This window comes from Phasianus colchicus, chromosome Z (assembly GCF_987193195.1).
Source record: "Phasianus colchicus chromosome Z, bPhaCol1.hap1.1, whole genome shotgun sequence".
Classification (NCBI taxonomy): Eukaryota; Metazoa; Chordata; class Aves; order Galliformes; family Phasianidae; genus Phasianus; species Phasianus colchicus.
Window position 1 is genome coordinate 31,057,025 of NC_143476.1, and position 26,049 is coordinate 31,083,073.

At 50.8% G+C, this 26,049-nt stretch overlaps 2 protein-coding genes across 5 annotated transcripts; both read right to left on the reverse strand.

Annotated features, from left to right (window-relative positions):
- Positions 1 to 814: 814 nt before the first annotated feature.
- On the reverse strand, positions 815 to 6,919 carry LOC149912783 (E3 ubiquitin-protein ligase PHF7-like). Of its 3 annotated transcripts, XM_090132071.1 has the most exons (9): positions 4,476 to 6,919; positions 4,088 to 4,179; positions 3,899 to 4,000; positions 3,610 to 3,734; positions 3,267 to 3,429; positions 3,066 to 3,172; positions 2,731 to 2,844; positions 2,460 to 2,578; positions 815 to 2,294 (listed from the first exon to the last, which is right to left on the reverse strand). In XM_090132071.1, exons 1-9 carry the CDS (start codon positions 4,525 to 4,527, stop codon positions 1,561 to 1,563), a joined length of 1,608 nt encoding a protein of 535 aa, XP_089988197.1. In that variant the 5' UTR covers positions 4,528 to 6,919; the 3' UTR covers positions 815 to 1,560. The 3 variants fall into 3 exon arrangements, with proteins under 3 accessions (XP_089988197.1, XP_089988195.1, XP_089988196.1); XM_090132069.1 differs by having other exon boundaries at positions 2,731 to 3,429; XM_090132070.1 differs by lacking the exons at positions 3,899 to 4,000; positions 4,088 to 4,179; positions 4,476 to 6,919 and having other exon boundaries at positions 2,731 to 3,172; positions 3,267 to 3,874.
- Positions 6,920 to 7,021: 102 nt separating this feature from the next.
- LOC149912784 (E3 ubiquitin-protein ligase PHF7-like) lies at positions 7,022 to 12,265 on the reverse strand. Of its 2 annotated transcripts, XM_090131092.1 has the most exons (9): positions 12,115 to 12,265; positions 11,727 to 11,818; positions 11,538 to 11,639; positions 11,249 to 11,373; positions 10,906 to 11,068; positions 10,705 to 10,811; positions 10,370 to 10,483; positions 10,099 to 10,217; positions 7,022 to 9,933 (listed from the first exon to the last, which is right to left on the reverse strand). In XM_090131092.1, the coding sequence occupies exons 1-9, from the start codon at positions 12,164 to 12,166 to the stop codon at positions 9,200 to 9,202; spliced, it is 1,608 nt and encodes a 535-aa protein (XP_089987218.1). In that variant the 5' UTR covers positions 12,167 to 12,265; the 3' UTR covers positions 7,022 to 9,199. The 2 variants fall into 2 exon arrangements, with proteins under 2 accessions (XP_089987218.1, XP_089987217.1); XM_090131091.1 differs by having other exon boundaries at positions 7,022 to 10,217.
- Between the last annotated feature and the right edge of the window lie 13,784 nt (positions 12,266 to 26,049).

The following is a 26,049-nucleotide window of genomic DNA, read 5'->3' on the forward strand; positions in this document are numbered from 1 at the left end:
CGCCCTTGGCACTGTCTTAGGCAAAGCTTCCCGGGCCTCCTTGCTCACCTCCCCTTCAATTTACAGTGCCTCACCCATGATGCCGAGCTGGGACTGTCTTCCAGTTCTCCCCGCCTCTCAGGACCCCGCTCTCTGCCTGACAGTGCCAGGACATGGGGTCCATCCCCCACTTTCTGGGGGGTGTCTCCCTGGCGCCTTCCTCTCTGGCATGCCTGGGAGTTACTCCACCAGTCAATCTCTTGCTCTCATTCCCTGATGGTCCTTCACCTCTCCATCTCCTCCTTGAGCTCTGCCACCATACTGAGCAGATCTTCCACCTGCTCACCCCTCACACAGGTGCAGTTCCTGCTGCCCTCCCCGGCATCAGCAGGCTCAGGCACTCCCTGCAGCTGGAGACCTGAACAGCCACATTCTTGGGCAGGGCCTCCATCTGTGTCGCCACAGTTTTGCAGGGCAAGTTCATTGCCTGGTGGAGACCGTGGTAAATCTGTGGTCTCGGAGAGACAGTACCTACTGCCAGTAGGTAAGCTGGTCTCCAGAGCTAGGAGGGACAGTACTTCTGTGCCATCCTGCACAAGCTGTCACACCTGCTGCTGCAGTATGCTGTGGCTGCTGCGCACGTGCTGCCTTTTCCTCACTGCACCTGGCGGGCAGCGATGCATTGAGGCCCTCCCATAAGCTTTTCCTAAGGCAAGGGGCATGGATGCAGTTCCATCGCCCTGGCAATGCCGACGCCACATGAGCCACTCCCACGAGAACTGTTGGGCTGCTCTGTTGGCTCAGGGTTCCCCTGGTAAAGGAACTGACCAAACCCCCCCTGTACCTTGCAATGAGTCGCTGCGATTCTGTCCAGGATGGCTCTGAAGCAGCTAACCCCGGCAGTCAAGGATTATGTGAAGTGTTACATTGTGTTATCTTGCATTCCGATACCATATTTAGGAAATTGACTTTCCTCTTCAGATTGCTGCCGCTGTTTTGTTCCTAGGACCGTCTCCCATCTCCCTACCCTTTTCCCCTTCTCCCGTTTCCCCTTTCCCAGGATGTGGGTCTGTGGGTCCCCCGTGCCCGTTAGTCTCGGAAACGGGCTGAACTAGCCAATAAACCGTCGATACGCCTCCGTCCCCGCCCCTTTTTTTTCAGGCCGTTGGGCCTGTGGGCATGCTGGCCCCTGTCACGGACACAGATGGATGTAAAGATAACTCCACGGCAACCATCTGGGAAGGTGCTGGGGAGAAGACAACCCTGTAGTCTCAGCTCCTAACACTGCCCACCGCAGGACAAGCAGAGAAGACTGAAGCCAACATGTGGGGAGTATATTTAGGGTTTATTTTTTTTGCCACTTGGAACCACAACCGTCACGCCAGGATGGGATATGGCTGATTCCGCGCTGTCTTTGGGAATGGTTGTGGGGATGTCTTCTCTGATGCTGGAACCGGGAGTGGCTTTGCGCTGGGGATGGTCCACCAAAGAATGAAGGCAGCATGGATGGACTCTCTTCAAGGTTGATTTTCTTTGCCGCTTGGGACCACAGCCGTCACGTGGGGATGGGACACGGCGGCATCAGCGCCGTCTTCGGGACTGGCTGTAGGGACACCTTCTGTGACGGTTTGCCCGGGAGCGGCTTTGTGCCCGGGCTGGCCCCCGCTGCCTGGACCGGCTGCCACGGCCTGGTCGGGGCCGGCTGCGGGAAGCTGAAGCGCGACGCCCCAGTGGGGATCGGCTTCGAGTGCGGGCCCGCCCTCGTTGCCTGGATTGTCTCCTGCGTGCAGGCAGAGGGGAAGCCCTCGAGGACCTCGGTGGTGCTGGTGTGGCCGAGGTGCGGGTGCTGCTCGGAGCACCTTGGGTTGTTGCATGGCTCCCACCATGACGCCTTCGGGGCTGACTCTGGGAGCCTGAGGCCCGACCTTGCAGCGGGGAGCGGCTTCTTGTGCGGCCGGTCCCCCGCTGCCTGGGACGCTCTGTGGGCGCAGGTGCCGGGGAGGTTCTGGAGAACCGCACGGTCCTCCGTCTGCTGGGGCTCTGGGAGCCCGTCTCAGCACCTGCAGCTGGTGCCCGTCTCCTCCCACCACGTCCTCGGCGCTGCTGAGGGGTGTCCCGCTCCTCAGACAGGCTTGGGTGGGCTGTGCTCTGCTCTGTTGCAGGCACTCTGGGCTGCACGCTGAGCTCAGGCAGCTGGGAGCTGCAGGATGGGCCCGTTGCTGCCTGGCTGGTGGGGCCAGAACTGATGTTTTCAGGTCCCGGAAAGCTGTGGGATGGCCCCTGTACCGTTTGGCTGGAAGTGCTGGGGCAGGATGCTGTAAGGAGAGACAGGAAGGTCAGCAGGATGAACATGCATCCCCAGGGCAGGACAGGCTGCCATCCCTCGTGGGGCAGAGAGACCATGGCAAGGCCGCCCTGAGCACCCGCTGCCAGGCCTTGCCTGGCCCCAGTCCCACAGCACACGGCTCTATGCCTCTTACCAGTTCCCGCACCAGCGCAGGTGTTGCACTCCCAGCCGTTGTTGCTCATGGCCCAGAAGGAGCAGCACCAGTGCGTGGCTTCTGAGCCACAGGAGCTGCAGAGCAGCAGCTGCCAGAGTCTGCGGAAGCAAACGGGTTGTGGCTGTGAGGACAAAGCGAGCCAAGGCAGAGAGCAGGCGGCACGGCTCTGGTGCTCACTCCTTGCTCCCCCCGGCCTATAGTGAGGCTGAGATCCCACACAGAGCCCCAGAGGATTGCGGAGGTCACTCACCCTTTTTCCTCTGCCGTCTCCCTGCCTCCGAGGTAAAGGCACACGCTGGCGTTGCAGCGCCTGTGCCTTTCTTGCAGCAACTGGTATGCTGCGTCGTCCCACCAAGATGGTCGTCTGCCAGAGAAGAGAGGGAATGTGATGAGTCCCCGGTGCCCCAGGCGTGAGGCAGATCCAGGGCACCCCTGTTCATCCCCCTTGAGCTCATTCCCAGCTGCTCCGTGAAGCTGAGACCGATGCTTGCAGGATGGCAAGGGACTGGGCCTGCCGGGGCAGTTCGTGGGCAGGCACAGCAGCTGTGCGTGAGTGCGTGCAGAGCCGGGCAGAAGGACACCAACCTGATTGGAATTTGGATCCCCAGCGTGGCCATTTGGGATCGGAATCGCCCCTTTCCTCCGCAGACGGGGCAGAAGAAACGCATGGTGGCTGCGTGTATGGCATGTTTCTGCAGGAGAAGCACAAGCATGAGCATGAGCGTGAGCGGGGCTGGCTGCTGCTGAGCACCGGCCATGCCCACGGGGCGAGGGGAGGGCTCCTACCCTGATGCAGGCCCGGTGGAACCAGGCCTGTTTGCACACCGGGCACACCATGGTCTGGTAGGACGTGCCGTCCCCCACGGGCTCCAGGCAGATGACGCAGACGGTGTTCGGCAGTGGAGCTGCCTCCGCCGCCTGCCGAGGGCGATGTTCCCAGCAAAAGGACCTGGGCAGGAGGACAGAAGGGATGGGCGTGGTGAGAAGTGCTGTGAGGAGCGCAGAGGACCAGGAAAGAGCGCCAGGCCTGGGCTCTGGCTCTGGCAGGATGCTGGGAGGTGTCGCTGCGGGTTCCTCCCTGGGAGGGACAGGGAGGGACGGCAGCTTGGCTGCTGCTGACAGCCCTTACCTGTGCTGCCCAAAGTATTGCGTGACGCATCCCCCGTCCTCGGCGCAGGGCAGATGGAAGCTGAGCTCACAGCCTGTCTCTGCGCAGCTGATGGTAGCTCCCTTTCCGCCACAGACAAAGCAGTGCTGAAAAGAGCAGAGCGGTCCCTGTCAGCGGTGGGCTTGGAGCCTCGGCGGCCGGCCCCACTTCTCCAGGCAGGGTGTCAGGTGTGGGCACCTGCAGCACCCCAGCAAAACCTTGGTGCGAGCCTCTACCGGCACCAAGCTCGCCGTTCCGTTCAGGTCCTCACCTTCTGGTCTGCCCGCTGGATGGTGCGCTGGACGGCACCAATGGAGAAGCCAAAAATTCCCCCCACTGGGGATCTCCATTCCAAAAGGCCATCGGCAAAGAACTGTAGGAGAGAAAAGAGCAGGGTCTCGTGAGGCCGGCAAGGAAGGCAGCATCCTTGGCAGGAGCCCTAACCCTTGAGGGAACTCACCAAGCAGAATTCGTGGGCACAGAGCCCACCGTTGGCAAATGTCTGCCCGCAGATGTCCGGGTCGACCTGTGCCTGGCGGCACAGCACGCACACTGGAGAGGAAGGAGAGAGCAAAACAGTGAGCAGCGGTGAGCACCTGGCAGGGTCGGGTAACCCTGGCCATGCCCAGGGCCTGCTCCGTGCCTGCCGTGCCGGCTGAGGGGCAGGGCTGGAGGAGGTGGAGGGGAAGGGGGCATTGCAGACCAAGCTCGCCCCCTGGCCAAGGAGCAGAGGGGCCCTGCCTGCCCGCGGCGCTGGGGAACCCCTGCCCACCCCTCCCAGCAGGCAGACCCCCAGCAGCTCTCTGCCCGGCAGCGGGGAGCTACGCGCAGGGGTACGGGGCTCTCACCTGACTCCCCAGAGTTGGGGGTCTCCTCCTTCCGTTCGGACATGATCGGCATTGACAGCGAGAAGCAAGAGAGTCAAGAGAGTCCCTCCTCTCTCCGCGCCTCACCAGGCCGCAGTGAGCACAGCCCCAGCCCGGCAGCCCTTGCTCTGCTCCCGGCCCCGCGGGTCACAATGGCCACCACTGTGACATCACGGTGACATCACGGTCACCACCTCACGGGGCTGAGGGCGCGGCACCCATGCGGGAGGACTGCGGCTCCTGTGGGCAGCGCAGGGCGCGGAGCCCGGTGCTGCCATCAGCAGGGAGCAAGGATGGCCTCCCTCAAGCCTTTTGCACCGTGCCCGTGCTGGGACGTCACAGCAGAGAGTCTAATAAAGGTCTGCGGGTCAACAGCACAGCCAGCATTTCTAGTGTGTGTTCGGAGTGACTTTCCACGGTCTGATGGTGACAGGACAAGGTTTTGGGCTAAGAAAAGAGGAGATCCGGTGAACTGCGAGAGGGAATTTCTCACTCAGAGAGCTGTGAGGCCCTGGCACAGCTGCCCAGAGACGCTGCGGGTGCCCATCCCTGCAGGCGCTCCAGGCCGGGTTGCACAGGGCCCTGCTCTAACCTGACCTGCTGGGTGGCAGCGCTCCCATGGCAGGCACTTGGGGTTGGGTGGGTTTTATGATCCTTTCCTATCCAAGTCTTCACACGCCTAAGCTTCAACCCTTATTCAGTTCCCAGAAGCAAAGTGGCATAGGCAGGGCATGATTCCCTTCAAGCCTGCGTATAAAATGAGTCAGGAAAACTTGCGAGGTTTGCTTTCTTTGACCTGCTGGCAATGGTCACCATGCCAGAGACAGGAGAGGAGCTGTCCCTTGTCCAGGGCTGCAGTCACACTGGAGTCACACTGGAGCATCCCTGCTCATCCAGCCTGACCATGAGAGTCAGCTTCTCCATGAAAATCAGGCCAACGCTGACGGGAGAGCCCCCACGACTAGAGAGCCGCTCTCTGTGGGGATGCTCAAGGCCTCACTGGATAGGGCTTCAGGCAGCCTGATCTAGTGGGTGGCAACCAACACACTGCAGGAGTTTGGAACTTCAGATAGAATTTAATGTCCCTTCCAACCCAAGCCATCCCAGGATCCTGTGATTCAAAACGTCTATCACCTCTGCACTGCTGAGCACCAGGTCCAGTAGGGCTTCACCTCGGGTCGGTCCATCTAGTAGCTGGATGAGGAAGTAATCCTCAGCAGACTCCAGGAATCTCCTGGAATGTCTGCCACCTGCCGTGCTGCTATCCCGGCAGATATCCGGGTGGTTGAAATCCCCCATCAGGACAAGAGCCCGCGAGCGTGACAGCTCCTGCAGCTGACGCAAGAAGGCCTCGTCAACAGGCTCCCCCTGATCAGGTGGCCTGTAGCAGACCCCGACCACTAGATGCCCTTGACTGGGCCGCTCCCTGATTTTCACCCATAAACTCCTGTTGTGGTTTTGTGATTTTTCTTGTCGGAATTCCACATCATAACATCGTGGAAAGCAGTGGGAGTTAAAGAGTTAATGTTCTGGTTCTGTGGACTGCCTTTCTGGGGCATTTTGGTTCTCGGAGGGGAGGGGAGGAGTGGCATTCCCCAGAGGACTTCTCGCCCCAAGCAAGAAAGGTGGAGCTCCTGGCAGGACACCGGCCTCTTTCCCCCTCGTGGATTCTCTCGGTTTTGCAGCAGAGAAGCACGTGGTTCCCTCTGCAGTCCATAGCGTAAGGCGTCGGCTTTGGACACTCTCATTGTGTTTGATTTTATTGGATTTAGCAAACTAACGTTCTTCCTCAGACCGTTGCCGTTGCTCTGGTTTTTTTCTCTGTTAGACCCATCTACGATCTCCCTACCCTTGCCCGCAAGTCTGCTGCCTCATTAGTCACGGGGCCGGGCCGACCGGCTGTAAACCTTCAACACTTTTTTTTTTATCCTCTCTCCCCCCTTTTTTTTTTGGCCTGACGCCCCTGTTGCAAACACAGATCTAGAGATAACTCCATGACAGCTCTCAGACTGGTCACGGCTGTTACTCAGACACAGCCCTTCGCAATCTGTCCACTTCCTAAGATAGAGGACAACACCCCCTCCCCTCCTACCCTGTTTATCCCTTCTGAAAAGCCTGTAGCCCTCAATCACAGTACGCCAGTCGTGAGATTCGTCCCACCACGTTTCCCTGATAGCAACCAGATCGTTATTTTCCAAGCACATCATGGCTTCCAGCTCCTCCTGCTTATTTCCCATGCTGCGTGCATTGGTGGAAAGGCACTTCAGCTGGGCTTTCTGGCACACTACCTTTCTAGAGGGGCCCTCCCTCAAACCTCCAAAAGAAATCTGAAGTTTTCCCCCACTGCTTCCTAGAGGGATATGAGAAGGTTTTGGACAGGGAATCGGCAAAATTACCTCCTCTGTGGAGTTCCCAGAAGATCCTACAGCATCCTACAGGACAGTTTGGAGGTTTTTCCCCGTAATCTCCTGGCGTGACAGCAATCCTAAGTGTTTCTTTGTCCCACCGCATTTGGCTCTCTTCCCCCATCGGACCTAGTATAAAACCCCAGACTGCTTGCTCTACTCTAGCAAGCCTCATTGCATCCCTTCCCGCTTCCTACCTAGTTGCATGCCCTCTGAATGAGCCCTGCTAGCTCTTGGGCTAGGATCTATTTCCTGCATAGAGACAAATGACACAGGCCTGCAGCCATTAGACCGGGTGCCGAGTAAATCGCCCCGTGGTCAAAAAGCCCAAAGTTCCTGTGGCGGCACCAGCCTCTCAGCCACTTATCCATTACCTGGACACACTGTGTCCCTCACCATCCCAGAAAGGATAGAAGCAAATATCAGTTGTGCTCCCACTCCCTCAACCAACCGCCCTACAGCCCTGAAGTCTTTTTTGGTAGTTTGCAGGCTTCTCTGAGCTACTTCATGGCTGCCTGCCTGAACTGTCAGTAATGGGTAGCAATCAGAGGGATGAACCAGATCAGGGAGTTTTCTAGTTGTGTCCTGGACCTGGGCCCCAGGGAGGCGGCACACCTCCCTGTGAGTTGGGTCCGGTCTGCATACGGAGCCCTCCGTTCCCGTGAGGAGGGAATCACCTACAGCAATAACCCTTCTGTCTGTCCTAGCAGAGCCAGTCTGGAGACGCAGAGTCAACCGCCTCGCCCTTGGCACTGTCTTAGGCAAAGCTTCCCGGGCCTCCTTGCTCACCTCCCCTTCAATTTACAGTGCCTCACCCATGATGCCGAGCTGGGACTGTCTTCCAGTTCTCCCCGCCTCTCAGGACCCCGCTCTCTGCCTGACAGTGCCAGGACATGGGGTCCATCCCCCACTTTCTGGGGGGTGTCTCCCTGGCGCCTTCCTCTCTGGCATGCCTGGGAGTTACTCCACCAGTCAATCTCTTGCTCTCATTCCCTGATGGTCCTTCACCTCTCCATCTCCTCCTTGAGCTCTGCCACCATACTGAGCAGATCTTCCACCTGCTCACCCCTCACACAGGTGCAGTTCCTGCTGCCCTCCCCGGCATCAGCAGGCTCAGGCACTCCCTGCAGCTGGAGACCTGAACAGCCACATTCTTGGGCAGGGCCTCCATCTGTGTCGCCACAGTTTTGCAGGGCAAGTTCATTGCCTGGTGGAGACCGTGGTAAATCTGTGGTCTCGGAGAGACAGTACCTACTGCCAGTAGGTAAGCTGGTCTCCAGAGCTAGGAGGGACAGTACTTCTGTGCCATCCTGCACAAGCTGTCACACCTGCTGCTGCAGTATGCTGTGGCTGCTGCGCACGTGCTGCCTTTTCCTCACTGCACCTGGCGGGCAGCGATGCATTGAGGCCCTCCCATAAGCTTTTCCTAAGGCAAGGGGCATGGATGCAGTTCCATCGCCCTGGCAATGCCGACGCCACATGAGCCACTCCCACGAGAACTGTTGGGCTGCTCTGTTGGCTCGGGGTTCCCCTGGTAAAGGAACTGACCAAACCCCCCCTGTACCTTGCAATGAGTCGCTGCGATTCTGTCCAGGATGGCTCTGAAGCAGCTAACCCCGGCAGTCAAGGATTATGTGAAGTGTTACATTGTGTTATCTTGCATTCCGATACCATATTTAGGAAATTGACTTTCCTCTTCAGATTGCTGCCGCTGTTTTGTTCCTAGGACCGTCTCCCATCTCCCTACCCTTTTCCCCTTCTCCCGTTTCCCCTTTCCCAGGATGTGGGTCTGTGGGTCCCCCGTGCCCGTTAGTCTCGGAAACGGGCTGAACTAGCCAATAAACCGTCGATACGCCTCCGTCCCCGCCCCTTTTTTTTCAGGCCGTTGGGCCTGTGGGCATGCTGGCCCCTGTCACGGACACAGATGGATGTAAAGATAACTCCACGGCAACCATCTGGGAAGGTGCTGGGGAGAAGACAACCCTGTAGTCTCAGCTCCTAACACTGCCCACCGCAGGACAAGCAGAGAAGACTGAAGCCAACATGTGGGGAGTATATTTAGGGTTTATTTTTTTTGCCACTTGGAACCACAACCGTCACGCCAGGATGGGATATGGCTGATTCCGCGCTGTCTTTGGGAATGGTTGTGGGGATGTCTTCTCTGATGCTGGAACCGGGAGTGGCTTTGCGCTGGGGATGGTCCACCAAAGAATGAAGGCAGCATGGATGGACTCTCTTCAAGGTTGATTTTCTTTGCCGCTTGGGACCACAGCCGTCACGTGGGGATGGGACACGGCGGCATCAGCGCCGTCTTCGGGACTGGCTGTAGGGACACCTTCTGTGACGGTTTGCCCGGGAGCGGCTTTGTGCCCGGGCTGGCCCCCGCTGCCTGGACCGGCTGCCACGGCCTGGTCGGGGCCGGCTGCGGGAAGCTGAAGCGCGACGCCCCAGTGGGGATCGGCTTCGAGTGCGGGCCCGCCCTCGTTGCCTGGATTGTCTCCTGCGTGCAGGCAGAGGGGAAGCCCTCGAGGACCTCGGTGGTGCTGGTGTGGCCGAGGTGCGGGTGCTGCTCGGAGCACCTTGGGTTGTTGCATGGCTCCCACCATGACGCCTTCGGGGCTGACTCTGGGAGCCTGAGGCCCGACCTTGCAGCGGGGAGCGGCTTCTTGTGCGGCCGGTCCCCCGCTGCCTGGGACGCTCTGTGGGCGCAGGTGCCGGGGAGGTTCTGGAGAACCGCACGGTCCTCCGTCTGCTGGGGCTCTGGGAGCCCGTCTCAGCACCTGCAGCTGGTGCCCGTCTCCTCCCACCACGTCCTCGGCGCTGCTGAGGGGTGTCCCGCTCCTCAGACAGGCTTGGGTGGGCTGTGCTCTGCTCTGTTGCAGGCACTCTGGGCTGCACGCTGAGCTCAGGCAGCTGGGAGCTGCAGGATGGGCCCGTTGCTGCCTGGCTGGTGGGGCCAGAACTGATGTTTTCAGGTCCCGGAAAGCTGTGGGATGGCCCCTGTACCGTTTGGCTGGAAGTGCTGGGGCAGGATGCTGTAAGGAGAGACAGGAAGGTCAGCAGGATGAACATGCATCCCCAGGGCAGGACAGGCTGCCATCCCTCGTGGGGCAGAGAGACCGTGGCAAGGCCGCCCTGAGCACCCGCTGCCAGGCCTTGCCTGGCCCCAGTCCCACAGCACACGGCTCTATGCCTCTTACCAGTTCCCGCACCAGCGCAGGTGTTGCACTCCCAGCCGTTGTTGCTCATGGCCCAGAAGGAGCAGCACCAGTGCGTGGCTTCTGAGCCACAGGAGCTGCAGAGCAGCAGCTGCCAGAGTCTGCGGAAGCAAACGGGTTGTGGCTGTGAGGACAAAGCGAGCCAAGGCAGAGAGCAGGCGGCACGGCTCTGGTGCTCACTCCTTGCTCCCCCCGGCCTATAGTGAGGCTGAGATCCCACACAGAGCCCCAGAGGATTGCGGAGGTCACTCACCCTTTTTCCTCTGCCGTCTCCCTGCCTCCGAGGTAAAGGCACACGCTGGCGTTGCAGCGCCTGTGCCTTTCTTGCAGCAACTGGTATGCTGCGTCGTCCCACCAAGATGGTCGTCTGCCAGAGAAGAGAGGGAATGTGATGAGTCCCCGGTGCCCCAGGCGTGAGGCAGATCCAGGGCACCCCTGTTCATCCCCCTTGAGCTCATTCCCAGCTGCTCCGTGAAGCTGAGACCGATGCTTGCAGGATGGCAAGGGACTGGGCCTGCCGGGGCAGTTCGTGGGCAGGCACAGCAGCTGTGCGTGAGTGCGTGCAAAGCCGGGCAGAAGGACACCAACCTGATTGGAATTTGGATCCCCAGCGTGGCCATTTGGGATCGGAATCGCCCCTTTCCTCCGCAGACGGGGCAGAAGAAACGCATGGTGGCTGCGTGTATGGCATGTTTCTGCAGGAGAAGCACAAGCATGAGCATGAGCGTGAGCGGGGCTGGCTGCTGCTGAGCACTGGCCATGCCCACGGGGCGAGGGGAGGGCTCCTACCCTGATGCAGGCCCGGTGGAACCAGGCCTGTTTGCACACCGGGCACACCATGGTCTGGTAGGACGTGCCGTCCCCCACGGGCTCCAGGCAGATGACGCAGACGGTGTTCGGCAGTGGAGCTGCCTCTGCCGCCTGCCGAGGGCGATGTTCCCAGCAAAAGGACCTGGGCAGGAGGACAGAAGGGATGGGCGTGGTGAGAAGTGCTGTGAGGAGCGCAGAGGACCAGGAAAGAGCGCCAGGCCTGGGCTCTGGCTCTGGCAGGATGCTGGGAGGTGTCGCTGCGGGTTCCTCCCTGGGAGGGACAGGGAGGGACGGCAGCTTGGCTGCTGCTGACAGCCCTTACCTGTGCTGCCCAAAGTATTGCGTGACGCATCCCCCGTCCTCGGCGCAGGGCAGATGGAAGCTGAGCTCACAGCCTGTCTCTGCGCAGCTGATGGTAGCTCCCTTTCCGCCACAGACAAAGCAGTGCTGAAAAGAGCAGAGCGGTCCCTGTCAGCGGTGGGCTTGGAGCCTCGGCGGCCGGCCCCACTTCTCCAGGCAGGGTGTCAGGTGTGGGCACCTGCAGCACCCCAGCAAAACCTTGGTGCGAGCCTCTACCGGCACCAAGCTCGCCGTTCCGTTCAGGTCCTCACCTTCTGGTCTGCCCGCTGGATGGTGCGCTGGACGGCACCAATGGAGAAGCCAAAAATTCCCCCCACTGGGGATCTCCATTCCAAAAGGCCATCGGCAAAGAACTGTAGGAGAGAAAAGAGCAGGGTCTCGTGAGGCCGGCAAGGAAGGCAGCATCCTTGGCAGGAGCCCTAACCCTTGAGGGAACTCACCAAGCAGAATTCGTGGGCACAGAGCCCACCGTTGGCAAATGTCTGCCCGCAGATGTCCGGGTCGACCTGTGCCTGGCGGCACAGCACGCACACTGGAGAGGAAGGAGAGAGCAAAACGGTGAGCAGCGGTGAGCACCTGGCAGGGTCGGGTAACCCTGGCCATGCCCAGGGCCTGCTCCGTGCCTGCCGTGCCGGCTGAGGGGCAGGGCTGGAGGAGGTGGAGGGGAAGGGGGCATTGCAGACCAAGCTCGCCCCCTGGCCAAGGAGCAGAGGGGCCCTGCCTGCCCGCGGCGCTGGGGAACCCCTGCCCACCCCTCCCAGCAGGCAGACCCCCAGCAGCTCTCTGCCCGGCAGCGGGGAGCTACGCGCAGGGGTACGGGGCTCTCACCTGACTCCCCAGAGTTGGGGGTCTCCTCCTTCCGTTCGGACATGATCGGCATTGACAGCGAGAAGCAAGAGAGTCAAGAGAGTCCCTCCTCTCTCCGCGCCTCACCAGGCCGCAGTGAGCACAGCCCCAGCCCGGCAGCCCTTGCTCTGCTCCCGGCCCCGCGGGTCACAATGGCCACCACTGTGACATCACGGTGACATCACGGTCACCACCTCACGGGGCCGAGGGCGCGGCACCCATGCGGGAGGACTGCGGCTCCTGTGGGCAGCGCAGGGCGCGGAGCCCGGTGCTGCCATCAGCAGGGAGCAAGGATGGCCTCCCTCAAGCCTTTTGCACCGTGCCCGTGCTGGGACGTCACAGCAGAGAGTCTAATAAAGGTCTGCGGGTCAACAGCACAGCCAGCATTTCTAGTGTGTGTTCGGAGTGACTTTCCACGGTCTGATGGTGACAGGACAAGGTTTTGGGCTAAGAAAAGAGGAGATCCGGTGAACTGCGAGAGGGAATTTCTCACTCAGAGAGCTGTGAGGCCCTGGCACAGCTGCCCAGAGACGCTGCGGGTGCCCATCCCTGCAGGCGCTCCAGGCCGGGTTGCACAGGGCCCTGCTCTAACCTGACCTGCTGGGTGGCAGCGCTCCCATGGCAGGCACTTGGGGTTGGGTGGGTTTTATGATCCTTTCCTATCCAAGTCTTCACACGCCTAAGCTTCAACCCTTATTCAGTTCCCAGAAGCAAAGTGGCATAGGCAGGGCATGATTCCCTTCAAGCCTGCGTATAAAATGAGTCAGGAAAACTTGCGAGGTTTGCTTTCTTTGACCTGCTGGCAATGGTCACCATGCCAGAGACAGGAGAGGAGCTGTCCCTTGTCCAGGGCTGCAGTCACACTGGAGTCACACTGGAGCATCCCTGCTCATCCAGCCTGACCATGAGAGTCAGCTTCTCCATGAAAATCAGGCCAACGCTGACGGGAGAGCCCCCACGACTAGAGAGCCGCTCTCTGTGGGGATGCTCAAGGCCTCACTGGATAGGGCTTCAGGCAGCCTGATCTAGTGGGTGGCAACCAACACACTGCAGGAGTTTGGAACTTCAGATAGAATTTAATGTCCCTTCCAACCCAAGCCATCCCAGGATCCTGTGATTCAAAACGTCTATCACCTCTGCACTGCTGAGCACCAGGTCCAGTAGGGCTTCACCTCGGGTCGGTCCATCTAGTAGCTGGATGAGGAAGTAATCCTCAGCAGACTCCAGGAATCTCCTGGAATGTCTGCCACCTGCCGTGCTGCTATCCCGGCAGATATCCGGGTGGTTGAAATCCCCCATCAGGACAAGAGCCCGCGAGCGTGACAGCTCCTGCAGCTGACGCAAGAAGGCCTCGTCAACAGGCTCCCCCTGATCAGGTGGCCTGTAGCAGACCCCGACCACTAGATGCCCTTGACTGGGCCGCTCCCTGATTTTCACCCATAAACTCCTGTTGTGGTTTTGTGATTTTTCTTGTCGGAATTCCACATCATAACATCGTGGAAAGCAGTGGGAGTTAAAGAGTTAATGTTCTGGTTCTGTGGACTGCCTTTCTGGGGCATTTTGGTTCTCGGAGGGGAGGGGAGGAGTGGCATTCCCCAGAGGACTTCTCGCCCCAAGCAAGAAAGGTGGAGCTCCTGGCAGGACACCGGCCTCTTTCCCCCTCGTGGATTCTCTCGGTTTTGCAGCAGAGAAGCACGTGGTTCCCTCTGCAGTCCATAGCGTAAGGCGTCGGCTTTGGACACTCTCATTGTGTTTGATTTTATTGGATTTAGCAAACTAACGTTCTTCCTCAGACCGTTGCCATTGCTCTGGTTTTTTTCTCTGTTAGACCCATCTACGATCTCCCTACCCTTGCCCGCAAGTCTGCTGCCTCATTAGTCACGGGGCCGGGCCGACCGGCTGTAAACCTTCAACACTTTTTTTTTTATCCTCTCTCCCCCCTTTTTTTTTTGGCCTGACGCCCCTGTTGCAAACACAGATCTAGAGATAACTCCATGACAGCTCTCAGACTGGTCACGGCTGTTACTCAGACACAGCCCTTCGCAATCTGTCCACTTCCTAAGATAGAGGACAACACCCCCTCCCCTCCTACCCTGTTTATCCCTTCTGAAAAGCCTGTAGCCCTCAATCACAGTACGCCAGTCGTGAGATTCGTCCCACCACGTTTCCCTGATAGCAACCAGATCGTTATTTTCCAAGCACATCATGGCTTCCAGCTCCTCCTGCTTATTTCCCATGCTGCGTGCATTGGTGGAAAGGCACTTCAGCTGGGCTTTCTGGCACACTACCTTTCTAGAGGGGCCCTCCCTCAAACCTCCAAAAGAAATCTGAAGTTTTCCCCCACTGCTTCCTAGAGGGATATGAGAAGGTTTTGGACAGGGAATCGGCAAAATTACCTCCTCTGTGGAGTTCCCAGAAGATCCTACAGCAGAACCAGCATTAAGCTAGATTACTAGGACTCCTACACAGCCACTCATGACATCTACAAAGCTACCACTGTAGTGAAGCATGGTTTTTTTGTTGTAAATGGAAGTTTACTACTCTGGATGAGCCTTTGTTGTTTTTGTTGTTGTTTTCCCTCCTGCTTTGAGATTATTTCCTGAATATGTTGTTCCAATACTTTCCCAGGAATGTGTGTGAGACTGACTAGCCTATATTTTCCTGGAACCTTCTTCCTGACTTTTTTGGAGATTGTAATGACATTGGCTATTCTTCAGTCTCCTGGCATCTCTCCGGTTCTCCATTAATTTTCACAGATAATAGACTGCTGTGTTGTAAACACACACTTCTGGCTCACATCCAGCTTCTCATCTACCAGGACCCCCAAGTCCTTGTCTGCAGGACTGCTCTCAAAGAGATCTTGGGATTGCCCTGGCCGAAGTGCAACACGTTGCTGAACCTCATGAGGTTCACATGGGCCCACTTCTCCAATGCGTGCAGGTCCCTCTGGATGCCCTTCCTTCATTCCAGTGTGTTGACTTCACCGCTCAGTTTGGTGTTGTCTACACACTTGCTGTGAGTGCACTCAATACCATTGTCTGTGTCTTTAATAAAGATGGGGTAGAGCACTGGTCCCATGACTCACTCTTGGGGGACACCACTTGTGGTTGGCTTCCGCCCAGACGTTGAACTGTTGACTGCAACACTGTGGCTGCGACCAGCCAACCAGTTCTTTATTCATTGAACAGTCCATCTTTCAAAACCATACCTCTTCAATTTAGAGAGAAGGATGTGGTGAGGGACCATGTGAAAGGCTTTGCAGAAGTCCAGGAAGATGACATCCATCACTCTTCCCCATGCACTGACTGCCATCACTCTATTACAGAAGCCCACCAAACTAGTCAGTCACGATCTGTCTGTGGTGAAGCCGTGCTGGCTGTCTTGGATTACCTCTTTGTCTCCTATGTGCCTTAACAAGGAAGATCTGCTCCATAATCTTCCCAGGCACACGGGTGAGGCTCCCTGGCCTGTAGTTCCCCGGGTCTTCCTTTCTTCCTTTCTTAAAAATGGGAGTAACTTTTCCCTTTTCCCAGTCACGGGGGGATTTTACCCCAGAAATTTCACAGCCATGATTTTTCAAATATGATGGAGAGTGGTCCATCAGCCATCTCTCTCAGACCCATAGGATGGATATCATCTGGCCCCATGGACTTACATACATTCAGTTTCATGAGGATGTCTTGGATTTGTTCTGTTGTTACAGTAGGATGTAACCCACTCCTCTCACCCACACCTAGAGCACTATTTCAAGGACTAACAACAAGAGGAGTGAAATGAACACAAAATAACACCACAAGAATCAGAATTTCTGAATGAATACATGTGGACAGTAGAAGTTAATTGGAGATTTTAGATAGTCCCTGTAGTAATATTCCACAGGATCCACAATACAGACATCCTATTTCTCTGACCTCCACAACAGCTCAGGAAGATCCCTGCCTGACTACATTTAGGCATTTTTTTATTTTGTGATTTCAGCAAGCACTGCACATGAATGGTATAATAATTCAGTGAATAAATATCAGTTCATAATGGCATGTAATGAGTAGCAAATAACACCTACAGACAAAGAAGATGCTCTCAGCATTCAGAGACCAAGTGTCTTTCTGGCATAATTTTACAGTCACCCCTGGTAACAAACACTGAGACTGTTCTACTTTCTAATAGTGTTTTACGTATGTACAGTGACTGAGCAGCATTTATAAAGAACAATTAGATCTCAAGAGCAAGATTGGTTAGTGATCTTGCTTGTCTGCCTCTTTTTATCCATCTAATTCTTACACACTCTAGTCTTTTAGAAAACATCTGAACTTGTCTGATTTGAATCACTAATGGGATGGTCCATATATAGCAGCTTTGATATATATATATATTTTTTTTGGTCACAGTCTTGACTTTATAGATTTAATTCAAATGAGGGGAGGAAAATCAGTTTTTTTGCCATTCTTCTGCTTTACTTACTGAATTCATTCCATAATGGGAGGAAGAGTAAAGTTTGGAATATATCCCTGGGCAAAACTAAGAATAGCAATGACTTTTTACTTTAAAAAAAAGGAACTTCAGTTGAGGAGCATCTGTATTTGCTCTGTGCTTATGACTTCCAGTAATGTCAACAACTCACAGCTGGTGTAACTGAAACACAGTACCTAATAAGCAGAAAAATATTTCAGATTAACTTTGAAGATAACAGCCTAAAGCACTGAAGGAATAATGGGTTCAGGGCGGCTCTTCTAAGCATAAATTCATCTCCACATCTTTTGTTGTTACATTTGATGTTCACTTTTCAGGAAAAAAAAAATATTTTAAAAGTACTATGGAATGAGAATACTCAACAGAGTTCTATACTTCAATTTATTGAAAATAATGTAGCTAGCAGAAGATTGAAAAAGAATGCAATCAGATAAAATAACAGCCCGTTAAAATGAGAATAAAAAGGTCGTCAACCATATGAGTTCTCTGTCATCATTTTCCTTTTACTGCTTTGCACTAGTGTCAAAGTGAATTACAGTAACACCATTGATACTGTTATGCTGTTGTAAATGTATTTACAAAAAATCAAGACATTTCTAGCCTTTGTCTAAAAACATGAGTTTTCTTTAAATGAAAATGAGGACAGCTTCTGATGCATAACTGAGATGAGGCACAACTTGTTTTTCTGATCAAGTTCTCTCACACAAAAAATGGGTCATATTCCTTTACTGTTGAGGGGAGTGGCTTCAGTATGATGCCTCCAATATTTTCCCCCAAAGCTATATACTAAATGTCCGGATTTAATATGTGATTATCTCCTAACATCAGGAGAATCTATCAGCTCATTTTCTACCATGTCTTTTGAATCACAGGTGTGAATGACATGCTGTGTATTCCATCAGCATCTCTCCTAACATTTGAAAGGAATGCTCTGCTTAAGTTCAACTTGTTTACATATAGGAAATGATACCATGTTTTACATGTTCTGTAGGTAACCTTTGAAACAGGGAGTCCTCTCATGCCCAGATGATAGCAGAAGTTTTATTAGATCCAACCTTCCCCTATGGCATACACATTAAAGAACTCTAATGCAGCATGAAGTGTCTGTCATCCTGTTTTATAACCAAATGTCATTATTACATGTTCACTTTTGTATTTCTGAATTAGGTATATTTTGATGATATTTCCAGATGCATCATTTTCAAAAAAGTAGAATTTTGGAGTAAATAATGATTCTTGAATTACAATCTGACACAATCCAAGCTTGAATTATATTTGAAAACGTATTTTGGTGCTTCATTAAGCACCCTAGAATCAGAGCCTAGCATATTTCACAGAATTAAATGATTATGATTATCTCACTCAAATGAAAAGTGGGTTATACCTATGAATGGTTATGTACAGTATATTCCAATCATGTAACTTATCTAATTACTACATTAAAATCAAGAATATTCTATTAATATAGTGTATGTATGTAAAATATAAATAAAAATATTCATTAATCTTAGTAAAACATTGTATCTCTGCTGTACAGATGAAATGCTAGTGTATGACACCAGTTTACATGGCAAGTAGTATAGGCAGGAAGGAAATTTTAAGTGTTTGGCACATACCTGACTGGCCAAGGGAAAATCACCTCTTAACCATGGCATTTCTGACAGATAATCAGTAAGTAAGTGTTTCTACAGCAATCCTGTATTTCTGCTAACATCTAAATTGTGTCCTTTCCTGTTTCAGTCTGTTCTCCTGTCCTCAACAAACATACAAGTCTTTTCATCTATGACATTTTTCTCCCCGGACTTCTGTTCTCTTTACTTTAGATAACCCCCATCTCTGCCAGACTATCAGAATTTTCACTTCTTCCCTTGTTTCTTTCTTTCTTAGTGGACCATGCTTTTGTTTTGTTTTGTTTGGTATTGTATTTTTCTGTTTGGAAAAGCCTCAGCCTAGGAACTGTTCCAGCCTTACATGTGCTAGGTAGCACAGAATAATAATATTCAGAATGACATACCAGTTTGCAGCATCATGACATCGGTTCATATTCAGGTTTTCAAAGGGATAATTACGTAGCAAGGAATAACTATCTTTCCAGACAATTTGCATCTTGTATTTGCGCAAATGACTCTACAGAACTGTATTTTGCACTTTCACAGAATTTTCTCATATTCCTTTTAAACCGAATATCCTTCTGACCAAACACTTACAATACCAGAGTTCATGGTTTTTAGAATGTCCTGTTAGCAATTCAAGGGCATTTAGACTTAGAGTTATAGCCAATCCTTCTGCAGGGCCAAAAGAAAATCATACCTCCTCTCGCGAAACATTTATACCTCTAATATATAATTGTTCACCTGCAGTCTGTTGAGAATGATAATGAATTCTTTCCTATGAAAAGTCCAGTTTGAGGAGAATCTATTCCAAAATATTTATTGCAGCTCAAGGATTCTCGGAACATCTGCTCTGTTTGCCCCTGTATATCTCACGAGGTAATGTAGTGAAATTTCAAGATGTGCAAAGCCAGTTCCAGACATGAGGTACCCTCTCACTGCATACAACTCAAGCACCCTTTCAGACTGGAAGTTACTTTTGTGTAGCAAGAAGGAAGATCTATACAGTTTCTTGTAACCTTCCATGTTCTCATGTCAGTGGTTATCAAATCAACAGAGCTTGTACGCACAGTTAATATTTATTTAGCCCTCAGAAAATTACTCTCTAATGGGCTTAGGTTACAGCATATTTCAGCTAACAGGTCAGAATAGTACTTTTTATATATGAGGTTTCATGTCATCTGATTTGCTCAACAGTTTTAGAGCATTTATGTCACAACTCCTCCATTCATTCTCTTTATGTCTTTGCAATGAAGGTCTAGAAGCATTTGCCAGCCTCCCTCACATTCCTTTTTGTTATGGTTATTTAAAGGCACTTTAGCTTAGCAGGGATCCATTTCTTTCATTTCAACTTAATCTTATACACAAGAAAGAAGAAAATGTTTTTCTTGCCAAATCTAATGCAATAAAAGAGTTAAATGGAAGAAACAAACAAACAAACAAAAACATTTAAAACCACCTGCAATGAACTCAGCAGTAAACAAACAAATGAACGAACAAACAAACAAACAAATTCAATTAAGTTCAGCAAAGAACAACTCTCAGAATAGTATAGGTAACAGCATCCTAAATGGCCATGGAAATGATGTGTGAAAATAATCTGTGAGACTCTGAAATGCTTAGGACAGCATTCTTTCCTAAGGTTCTGTGAGCAAAACAAATATTGAATATTCCAGTTAAAACACTGTTGTGGCAAAGATGGAGAACAGAAGGAATTATTTGATCCAACTAGTTGGAAGGCTGTGAGTTGCTGGGAGTGAATCAATCTCCAAATTCATTGTCCTGAGACTGACAAATCTTTTATTTTCTATTCCTGTCTTCATGTTTAGAGAAAAAAAAAAAAAGATAATTGGCTGGTAAGGACCTTATTTAGAAAGAAAGAGTGTTGTGGAAAGACAGACATTTAATCTCCATTCTTCCTTGCTTAAACATCCTCCTTTAAACAAAACAAAAATGGGGAAAAAAAAAAGATTCAAGAGAATAAGGAAGATGGGAACAAGCCTAATAAGTGAATGCATTTCAAAAATATCAGAAAAAAATGGTCAGTTGTTGTAAACAGGGATCCAATCTGATCAGGATGACCATAATTTGTCTGTCTGTAAAGGATTCTGAGTAGATTTAAAAAAAAAAAAAAAAAAAAACAAAAAACAAAAAACAAAAAACAAATCAAAACAAAAAAAAATCACAACACACTTTTTAATTTGAATTTTAAAGTTTATTTTCATTTGTGAGCTTGGCTGTGGATAAAAATGATGCAATTCCCACTTCCCACGTAGACTATATAGGTTATAAAAAACTGTAGAGTGAATAAACATAACAAATGTTACAAATACAAACAGCTAATCTGTTAGTGGCCATGTCTCTGTCATGACTGTAAAATCACAGAATCATGGAATTATCTAGATTGGAAAAGATCTTCAACTTCATCAAGTCTAATCATCAGATTGACTTATAGAGTCCCATCACTAAGTCATGTCTAAATCAGGTGCCACAGATACCTGAAGGTGATTTTTGAATTCTCCATCTAGTCTTCCACAGACTTCAACAGTTGTTCTGTGTATCAAAAGCAATATATAATTCTCATTGCTAAGAGGGGTTTCAATTCTCACTGCTAAAATAATGTGATGCCCTTACTTGAAGAATAAACAAACACCTATGCCTTAGCACATTTCATTTTCACTCTCATGATTTCTGATTTTCTGGAGACCATACAGTTAATCTTCTTTTCAAGATGTACATTATAAAATGCAAATGGTTTCTTTGATTTTTTTTTTAAATCCTAACTGTTGTTTCTGGCCCCTTTCCCCTTACTTAATATTTGAGTTTTTCCCAAGAATTCTAATTTTTATATATGGCATATTCAAATTAAATGACTTATAGCTATGTGCATGCACCATTTATTACTTGTTTGAATGACTAGTACATTTTACAAAGACAGACTAGCACTCCAGAAAAAATCTCACCAGTATCATGAGTAAGATGAAACAAAAAGTAAAGTAATACATAGCAAAAGAAACAAAGGAGATAATCTAGTTTTAACTAGTATTTCAGTAGTAAGACAATTGATAATCAAGGGCTGTAAAGTGAAGTAGAAGTCACTATGATATTATATTCATTTATTTAACAGACCGAGGACTAAAACATAGTACTTGAAACATTGAATTCAACACTACTGACAAATTTGCAGTTGTAATAACTATGGTGAATATTAAAATAATATAGTAAGAAACTGACGTGTTTTTACCCCTTTCAGGCTTTTAATCCTTTCCAAGAACACAAGATTAAACGTTTCTTTCTGTGAATAAATCACCATCACATTCTAGGCTAAATAACAAAAGTTAGTATTTGAGGTTAGGCTTAGAAGGAAATTAACTATCCTCAGACTCAGTGGAATCATGGCAAAAATGAATTCTCTCTCTTTGAAATCACTAGGATGGGGCCATTGATTTTAATGGAAATGGAAACGTTTGATTCTGAACTGCCAGGGAGCTGTAAAGAACCGGAAATGAGGAAAATACAACTGGCAACAACAGTCTGAAAATATTTCTATCTGAAGACAATTTTCCTTGGCAGTAGCTTCACAGAATTCCAGTTCTTTGACCGAACTAAAATTTAGATCATTTTTTAAAACCTAGGGAAATAATTTTACCATTATACCACAGACTTGTTTTGTTTTTTCAACATTTGCATGATCCAAAATATTTTTTCCTTTACTATTTGATGAAATACAGCTCCTCTGAGCTGTTGCAGAGTTGTAGGATACACACAGCACTGATTTTTCTGCATGTTTCCCATCTTTGGTTTATAGTGAAAACACAGAATATTAAATTCAATTTATATCTCTTCTAAAGAATCAGCATAATCTTTAACATTCAGAGGCCACTGAATAGCACTTTAAATTTATGGTCATTAAAAATAAGCAACAAATACAAGGCTAATTTGCCTCAACTTTAACAGAAGTATGAGAAAACTGAAGATAAATGACATGACCCATATAAGATGGTAGATCAAGAAAAATGGTAGTCATAGTTCCTAACTCCAGGTAAACTTGATTGCACTACAGAAAACACTATTATTTCCTTCATGAAAACTGGCAAAAACATCCCTTCTAGAGGTGGTATAGATTTGGTTATGGCTTGAACAAGGAAACAACATCTTCTCTGGCTTGTGGATGACAGTCTTTTTCTTACATTATTATAATAAGGGGCTTCGTCTAGAATGATGTTTAAAAACTCATTCTAATGATTTAATTCAAAATGGTGACATATTTTGTAAAAAAATGAATAAGGAGCTTTCCCTGTGGACACAGCTATTCAAAAATATTTATCAGAAGACCCACACTTGCAATTATTGTAATGATTTCCATACAAAGAATTTGAATATTTTGAAAATAAGTCTTACAACTCATCTGCGTGCAATATGCTTGTAATAACTATTCTCACCCCTCCACACATTGTTTTATGGGTTTTTTTGTTTGTTTGTTCTGTGTTGTTTTTTTGTTGGACACAACAGACAATAAAGTTTAAAGTTTTTATGAATATTTAATGCTTCAACAGGAGAATTTACAGGACAAACAACTAGGGTTTATGAATTCCTCTCTTATGTGGTGCGTGTGGTGCTTTTTGGTCCTCGTTTGTTGCCTTTAGATGTTCTAAGAGATCATGCTTTTGTGTATTATTCATGACATTACCTATGCCCTTTGAATAATATAAGGAAGGATTGACAGAAAATTGCGTATCTCAAAGCCCACCTAGTTTCACCACCCCCGACCAAAAATCCCATCCAACCTGCCCTTGAACACCTCCAGAGATGGGGCATTCACAGCTTCTTTGACACACCGTGCCAGGGCCTCACCACCCACCAAGTAAAGAATTTCCTCCTAAAACCTAACCTAAATCTTTCTTCTTTTAGTTTAAAGCTACTTCTCCTTGTTCTCTCACTATCTGCTCATGTAAAAAGTCAGTTCTGCTCCTGCATGTACACTCCTCTTAAGTACTGGAAAGCCAGAAAGAGGTCTCCGTGGAGCCTCTTCTCCAAGCTAAACAATCCCAACTTCCTCAACGTTTTGTCAGAGGAGGGGTTCTCCAGACCTCTGAGCTTCCTAGTGCCTACTGTAGACCTGCCACAACAGTTCCACGTCTTTCCTGAACTGGAGTCCCAGGCCTGGATGTAGTACTCCAGTACTACTCATGAAGGCAGAGAAGAAAAAGATAATCCTCCCTTTACCCCCCTGTTGATGCAGCCCAGGACAAGAACATACTGCCAGATCATTTTTTCATCAACCAGCACCTCCAAGTCCTTTTCCGTTGGGATCAGGGAGATATGTAAAACACCAGATAGAAGCATACAACTGGCAAAGTGGTAGGACTAGCTAACATGACAAGTTGTTAAATCACCTTCATAGGGATATTAATGGAGAATATACATCAACTTACAGGATACAATTTAGCAATAATGACACCAATCCCGGCATTATATAGGAGAACAAAGAAGAACCACCAGAGCATCATTTGTTCTGAAATATTTCATTGAAAAATCCTGAAGAGATTTCATTTGCCATAACGTAAATGATTCCTTACATTTTCCCCCCTACATGTATCACTATTTGATGTTGATAGATTGCATGGTTTCATAGCTACACTGATGAAAATGAAAATGAAGCGCATTCAAAACAGCATTCTAGCATACTTCTGAGCAGTTTTGAGAAGCCTGAAAAAAGGAATCAGGAAGCTGCATCAGGAGGAGGGAATCAGCGCTGAGCTCTGCTCCGTGTGACAGCGACGGGGCCCGAGGGAACGGCATGGAGCTGTGTCAGGGGAGGGGCAGCTGGGGGTCAAGGAAAGGGTCTGCGCCACAGGCGGTGGGTGTGGAACGGGATGCACAGGGCGGTGGGCACGGCCTCAGCCGCTGCAGGTCAGGGAGTGTTTGGACAGAACTCAGACACAGGGCTGGCGTTTCGATGGTGCTACGTGGAGCCCAGGGCTGGGCATGGGGTGATCCCCGCGTGTCCCTTCCAACTGGGGATATTCTGTGATTTTGTGCTTATTATTAACAAATAAATGAAAACGTAAGTCCGACCATAGCAGCAGCAAGTCTTCTAAGTGCGTGATCATCAGAAGAAAAAGCAGATTACTCATTTCTGAGTTTTCCTTTAGCTGCACATATTTCAAGCTGCACTCGCTCCGGACCAGACCCCAATTCCCTCACGTCTCGAAGCTCGCATTTTGTTTTATGGAAAGATCACAGAATCACAGAATCACAGAATGACCTGGGTTGGAGGGGACCTCAAGGATCATGTAGTTCCAACCCCCCTGCCTAGCAGGGCCACCAAACATACACCTTTACTAGATCAGGTTGCCCAGAGCCTCGTCCAACCTGGTCTTGAACACCTCCAAGGACGGGGCATCCACAACATCCCTGGGCAGCCTGTTCCAGGACCTAACCACCCTCCTAGTAAAAAACTTCCCCCTAACATCCAACCTAAATCTTCCCTCTTTTAACTTAAAACCATTTCCCCGTGTCCTGCTATTGTCAGCCCTTATGAAGAGTTTACTCCCCTCCTGGGAGTAAGTTCCCTTCAGATATTGAAAGGCTGCAATGAGGTCGCCCCGCAACCTTCTCTTCTCCAGGCTGAACAAACCCAACTCCCTCAGCCTGTCCTCATAGGGGAGGTGCTCCAGCCCCCTGATCATCTTCGTGGCCCTCCTCTGGACCCTTTCCAAAATCTCCATGTCTTTTTTGTACTGAGGGCTCCACACCTGAACACAGTACTCCAGATGGGGCCTCACAAGAGCAGAGTAGAGAGGGACAATCACCTCCCTATCCCTGCTGACCACCCCTCTCCTGATGGAGCCCAGGATCCCATTTGCTTTCCGGGCTGCCAGAGCGCACTGCTGGCTCATGTTAAGTTTCTCATCTATCAGGACCCCTAGGTCTTTCTCTGCCGAGCTGCTCTCAAGGACAACTCCCCCCAGCCTGTACAGGTGCCTGGGGTTCTTCCGGCCCAAGTGCAAAACCTTGCACTTTGCCTTATTGAACCTCATTAGGTTCACCCGAGCCCAGCTTTCCAGCCTGTCAAGGTCCCTCTGAATGGCCTCCATTCCCTCCACCGTATCGACTGCACCACTCAGCTTGGTGTCATCAGCAAACTTGCTGAGGGTGCACTCCATTCCCTCATCGATGTCATTAATAAAGATGTTAAAGAGCACCGGTCCCAAGACAGACCCTTGAGGGACACCGCTCGTTACCGGCCTCCACCTGGACATAGAGCCATTGACCACCACCCTCTGTCTGCGGCCTTTCAACCAATTGCTTATCCATCTAGTTGTCCACCCGTCAAATCCACTTCCCTCCAGTTTGGAGATGAGGATGTGATGGGGGACCATGTCAAAGGCCTTGCTCAGGTCCAGGTAAATGACATCAGTTGCCTTCCCTTCGTCCACCAATGCCGTCACTCCATCATAGAAGGCCACAAGATTAGTTAAGCATGACCTTCCCCTGGTGAAGCCATGCTGGCTATCTAGGATCACGTGCTCGTTCTTTATGTGATCAAGCATATTGTCCAGGAGGATCTGTTCCATAATCTTCCCAGGCACGGAGGTGAGACTCACCGGCAGCAGATTAACATTTCCGCCTTTTTTTTTTTTTTTTTTTGGTGTTCCAGATCTGCAGCCAGTTGGTTTTCTTCCCACGCTTACCCCCAAAAACCCCCCGGCTCACTTTAACCAGCCGACGCCCGGACAGCCCAGACACCCTCACACGCTCCCCACAGCCCGCGCGGCCCACCCAGCCCCCGCCGCCATCTTTCCCCGCCCCCGAGCGCCGCCATCTTTCCCCC

Coding starts and splice junctions, on each gene's coding strand:
- LOC149912783 (XM_090132069.1), bottom strand. CDS start 4,527: ATGCCGATCATGTCCGAACGGAAGGAGGAGACCCCCAACTCTGGGGAG. Junction 4,001..4,087: donor GTGCCCACGAATTCTGCTTG/GTGAGTTCCCTC, acceptor TCTCTCCTACAG/TTCTTTGCCGATGGCCTTTT. Junction 3,430..3,609: donor CAATACTTTGGGCAGCACAG/GTAAGGGCTGTC, acceptor CCTCCTGCCCAG/GTCCTTTTGCTGGGAACATC.
- LOC149912784 (XM_090131091.1), bottom strand. CDS start 12,166: ATGCCGATCATGTCCGAACGGAAGGAGGAGACCCCCAACTCTGGGGAG. Junction 11,640..11,726: donor GTGCCCACGAATTCTGCTTG/GTGAGTTCCCTC, acceptor TCTCTCCTACAG/TTCTTTGCCGATGGCCTTTT. Junction 11,069..11,248: donor CAATACTTTGGGCAGCACAG/GTAAGGGCTGTC, acceptor CCTCCTGCCCAG/GTCCTTTTGCTGGGAACATC.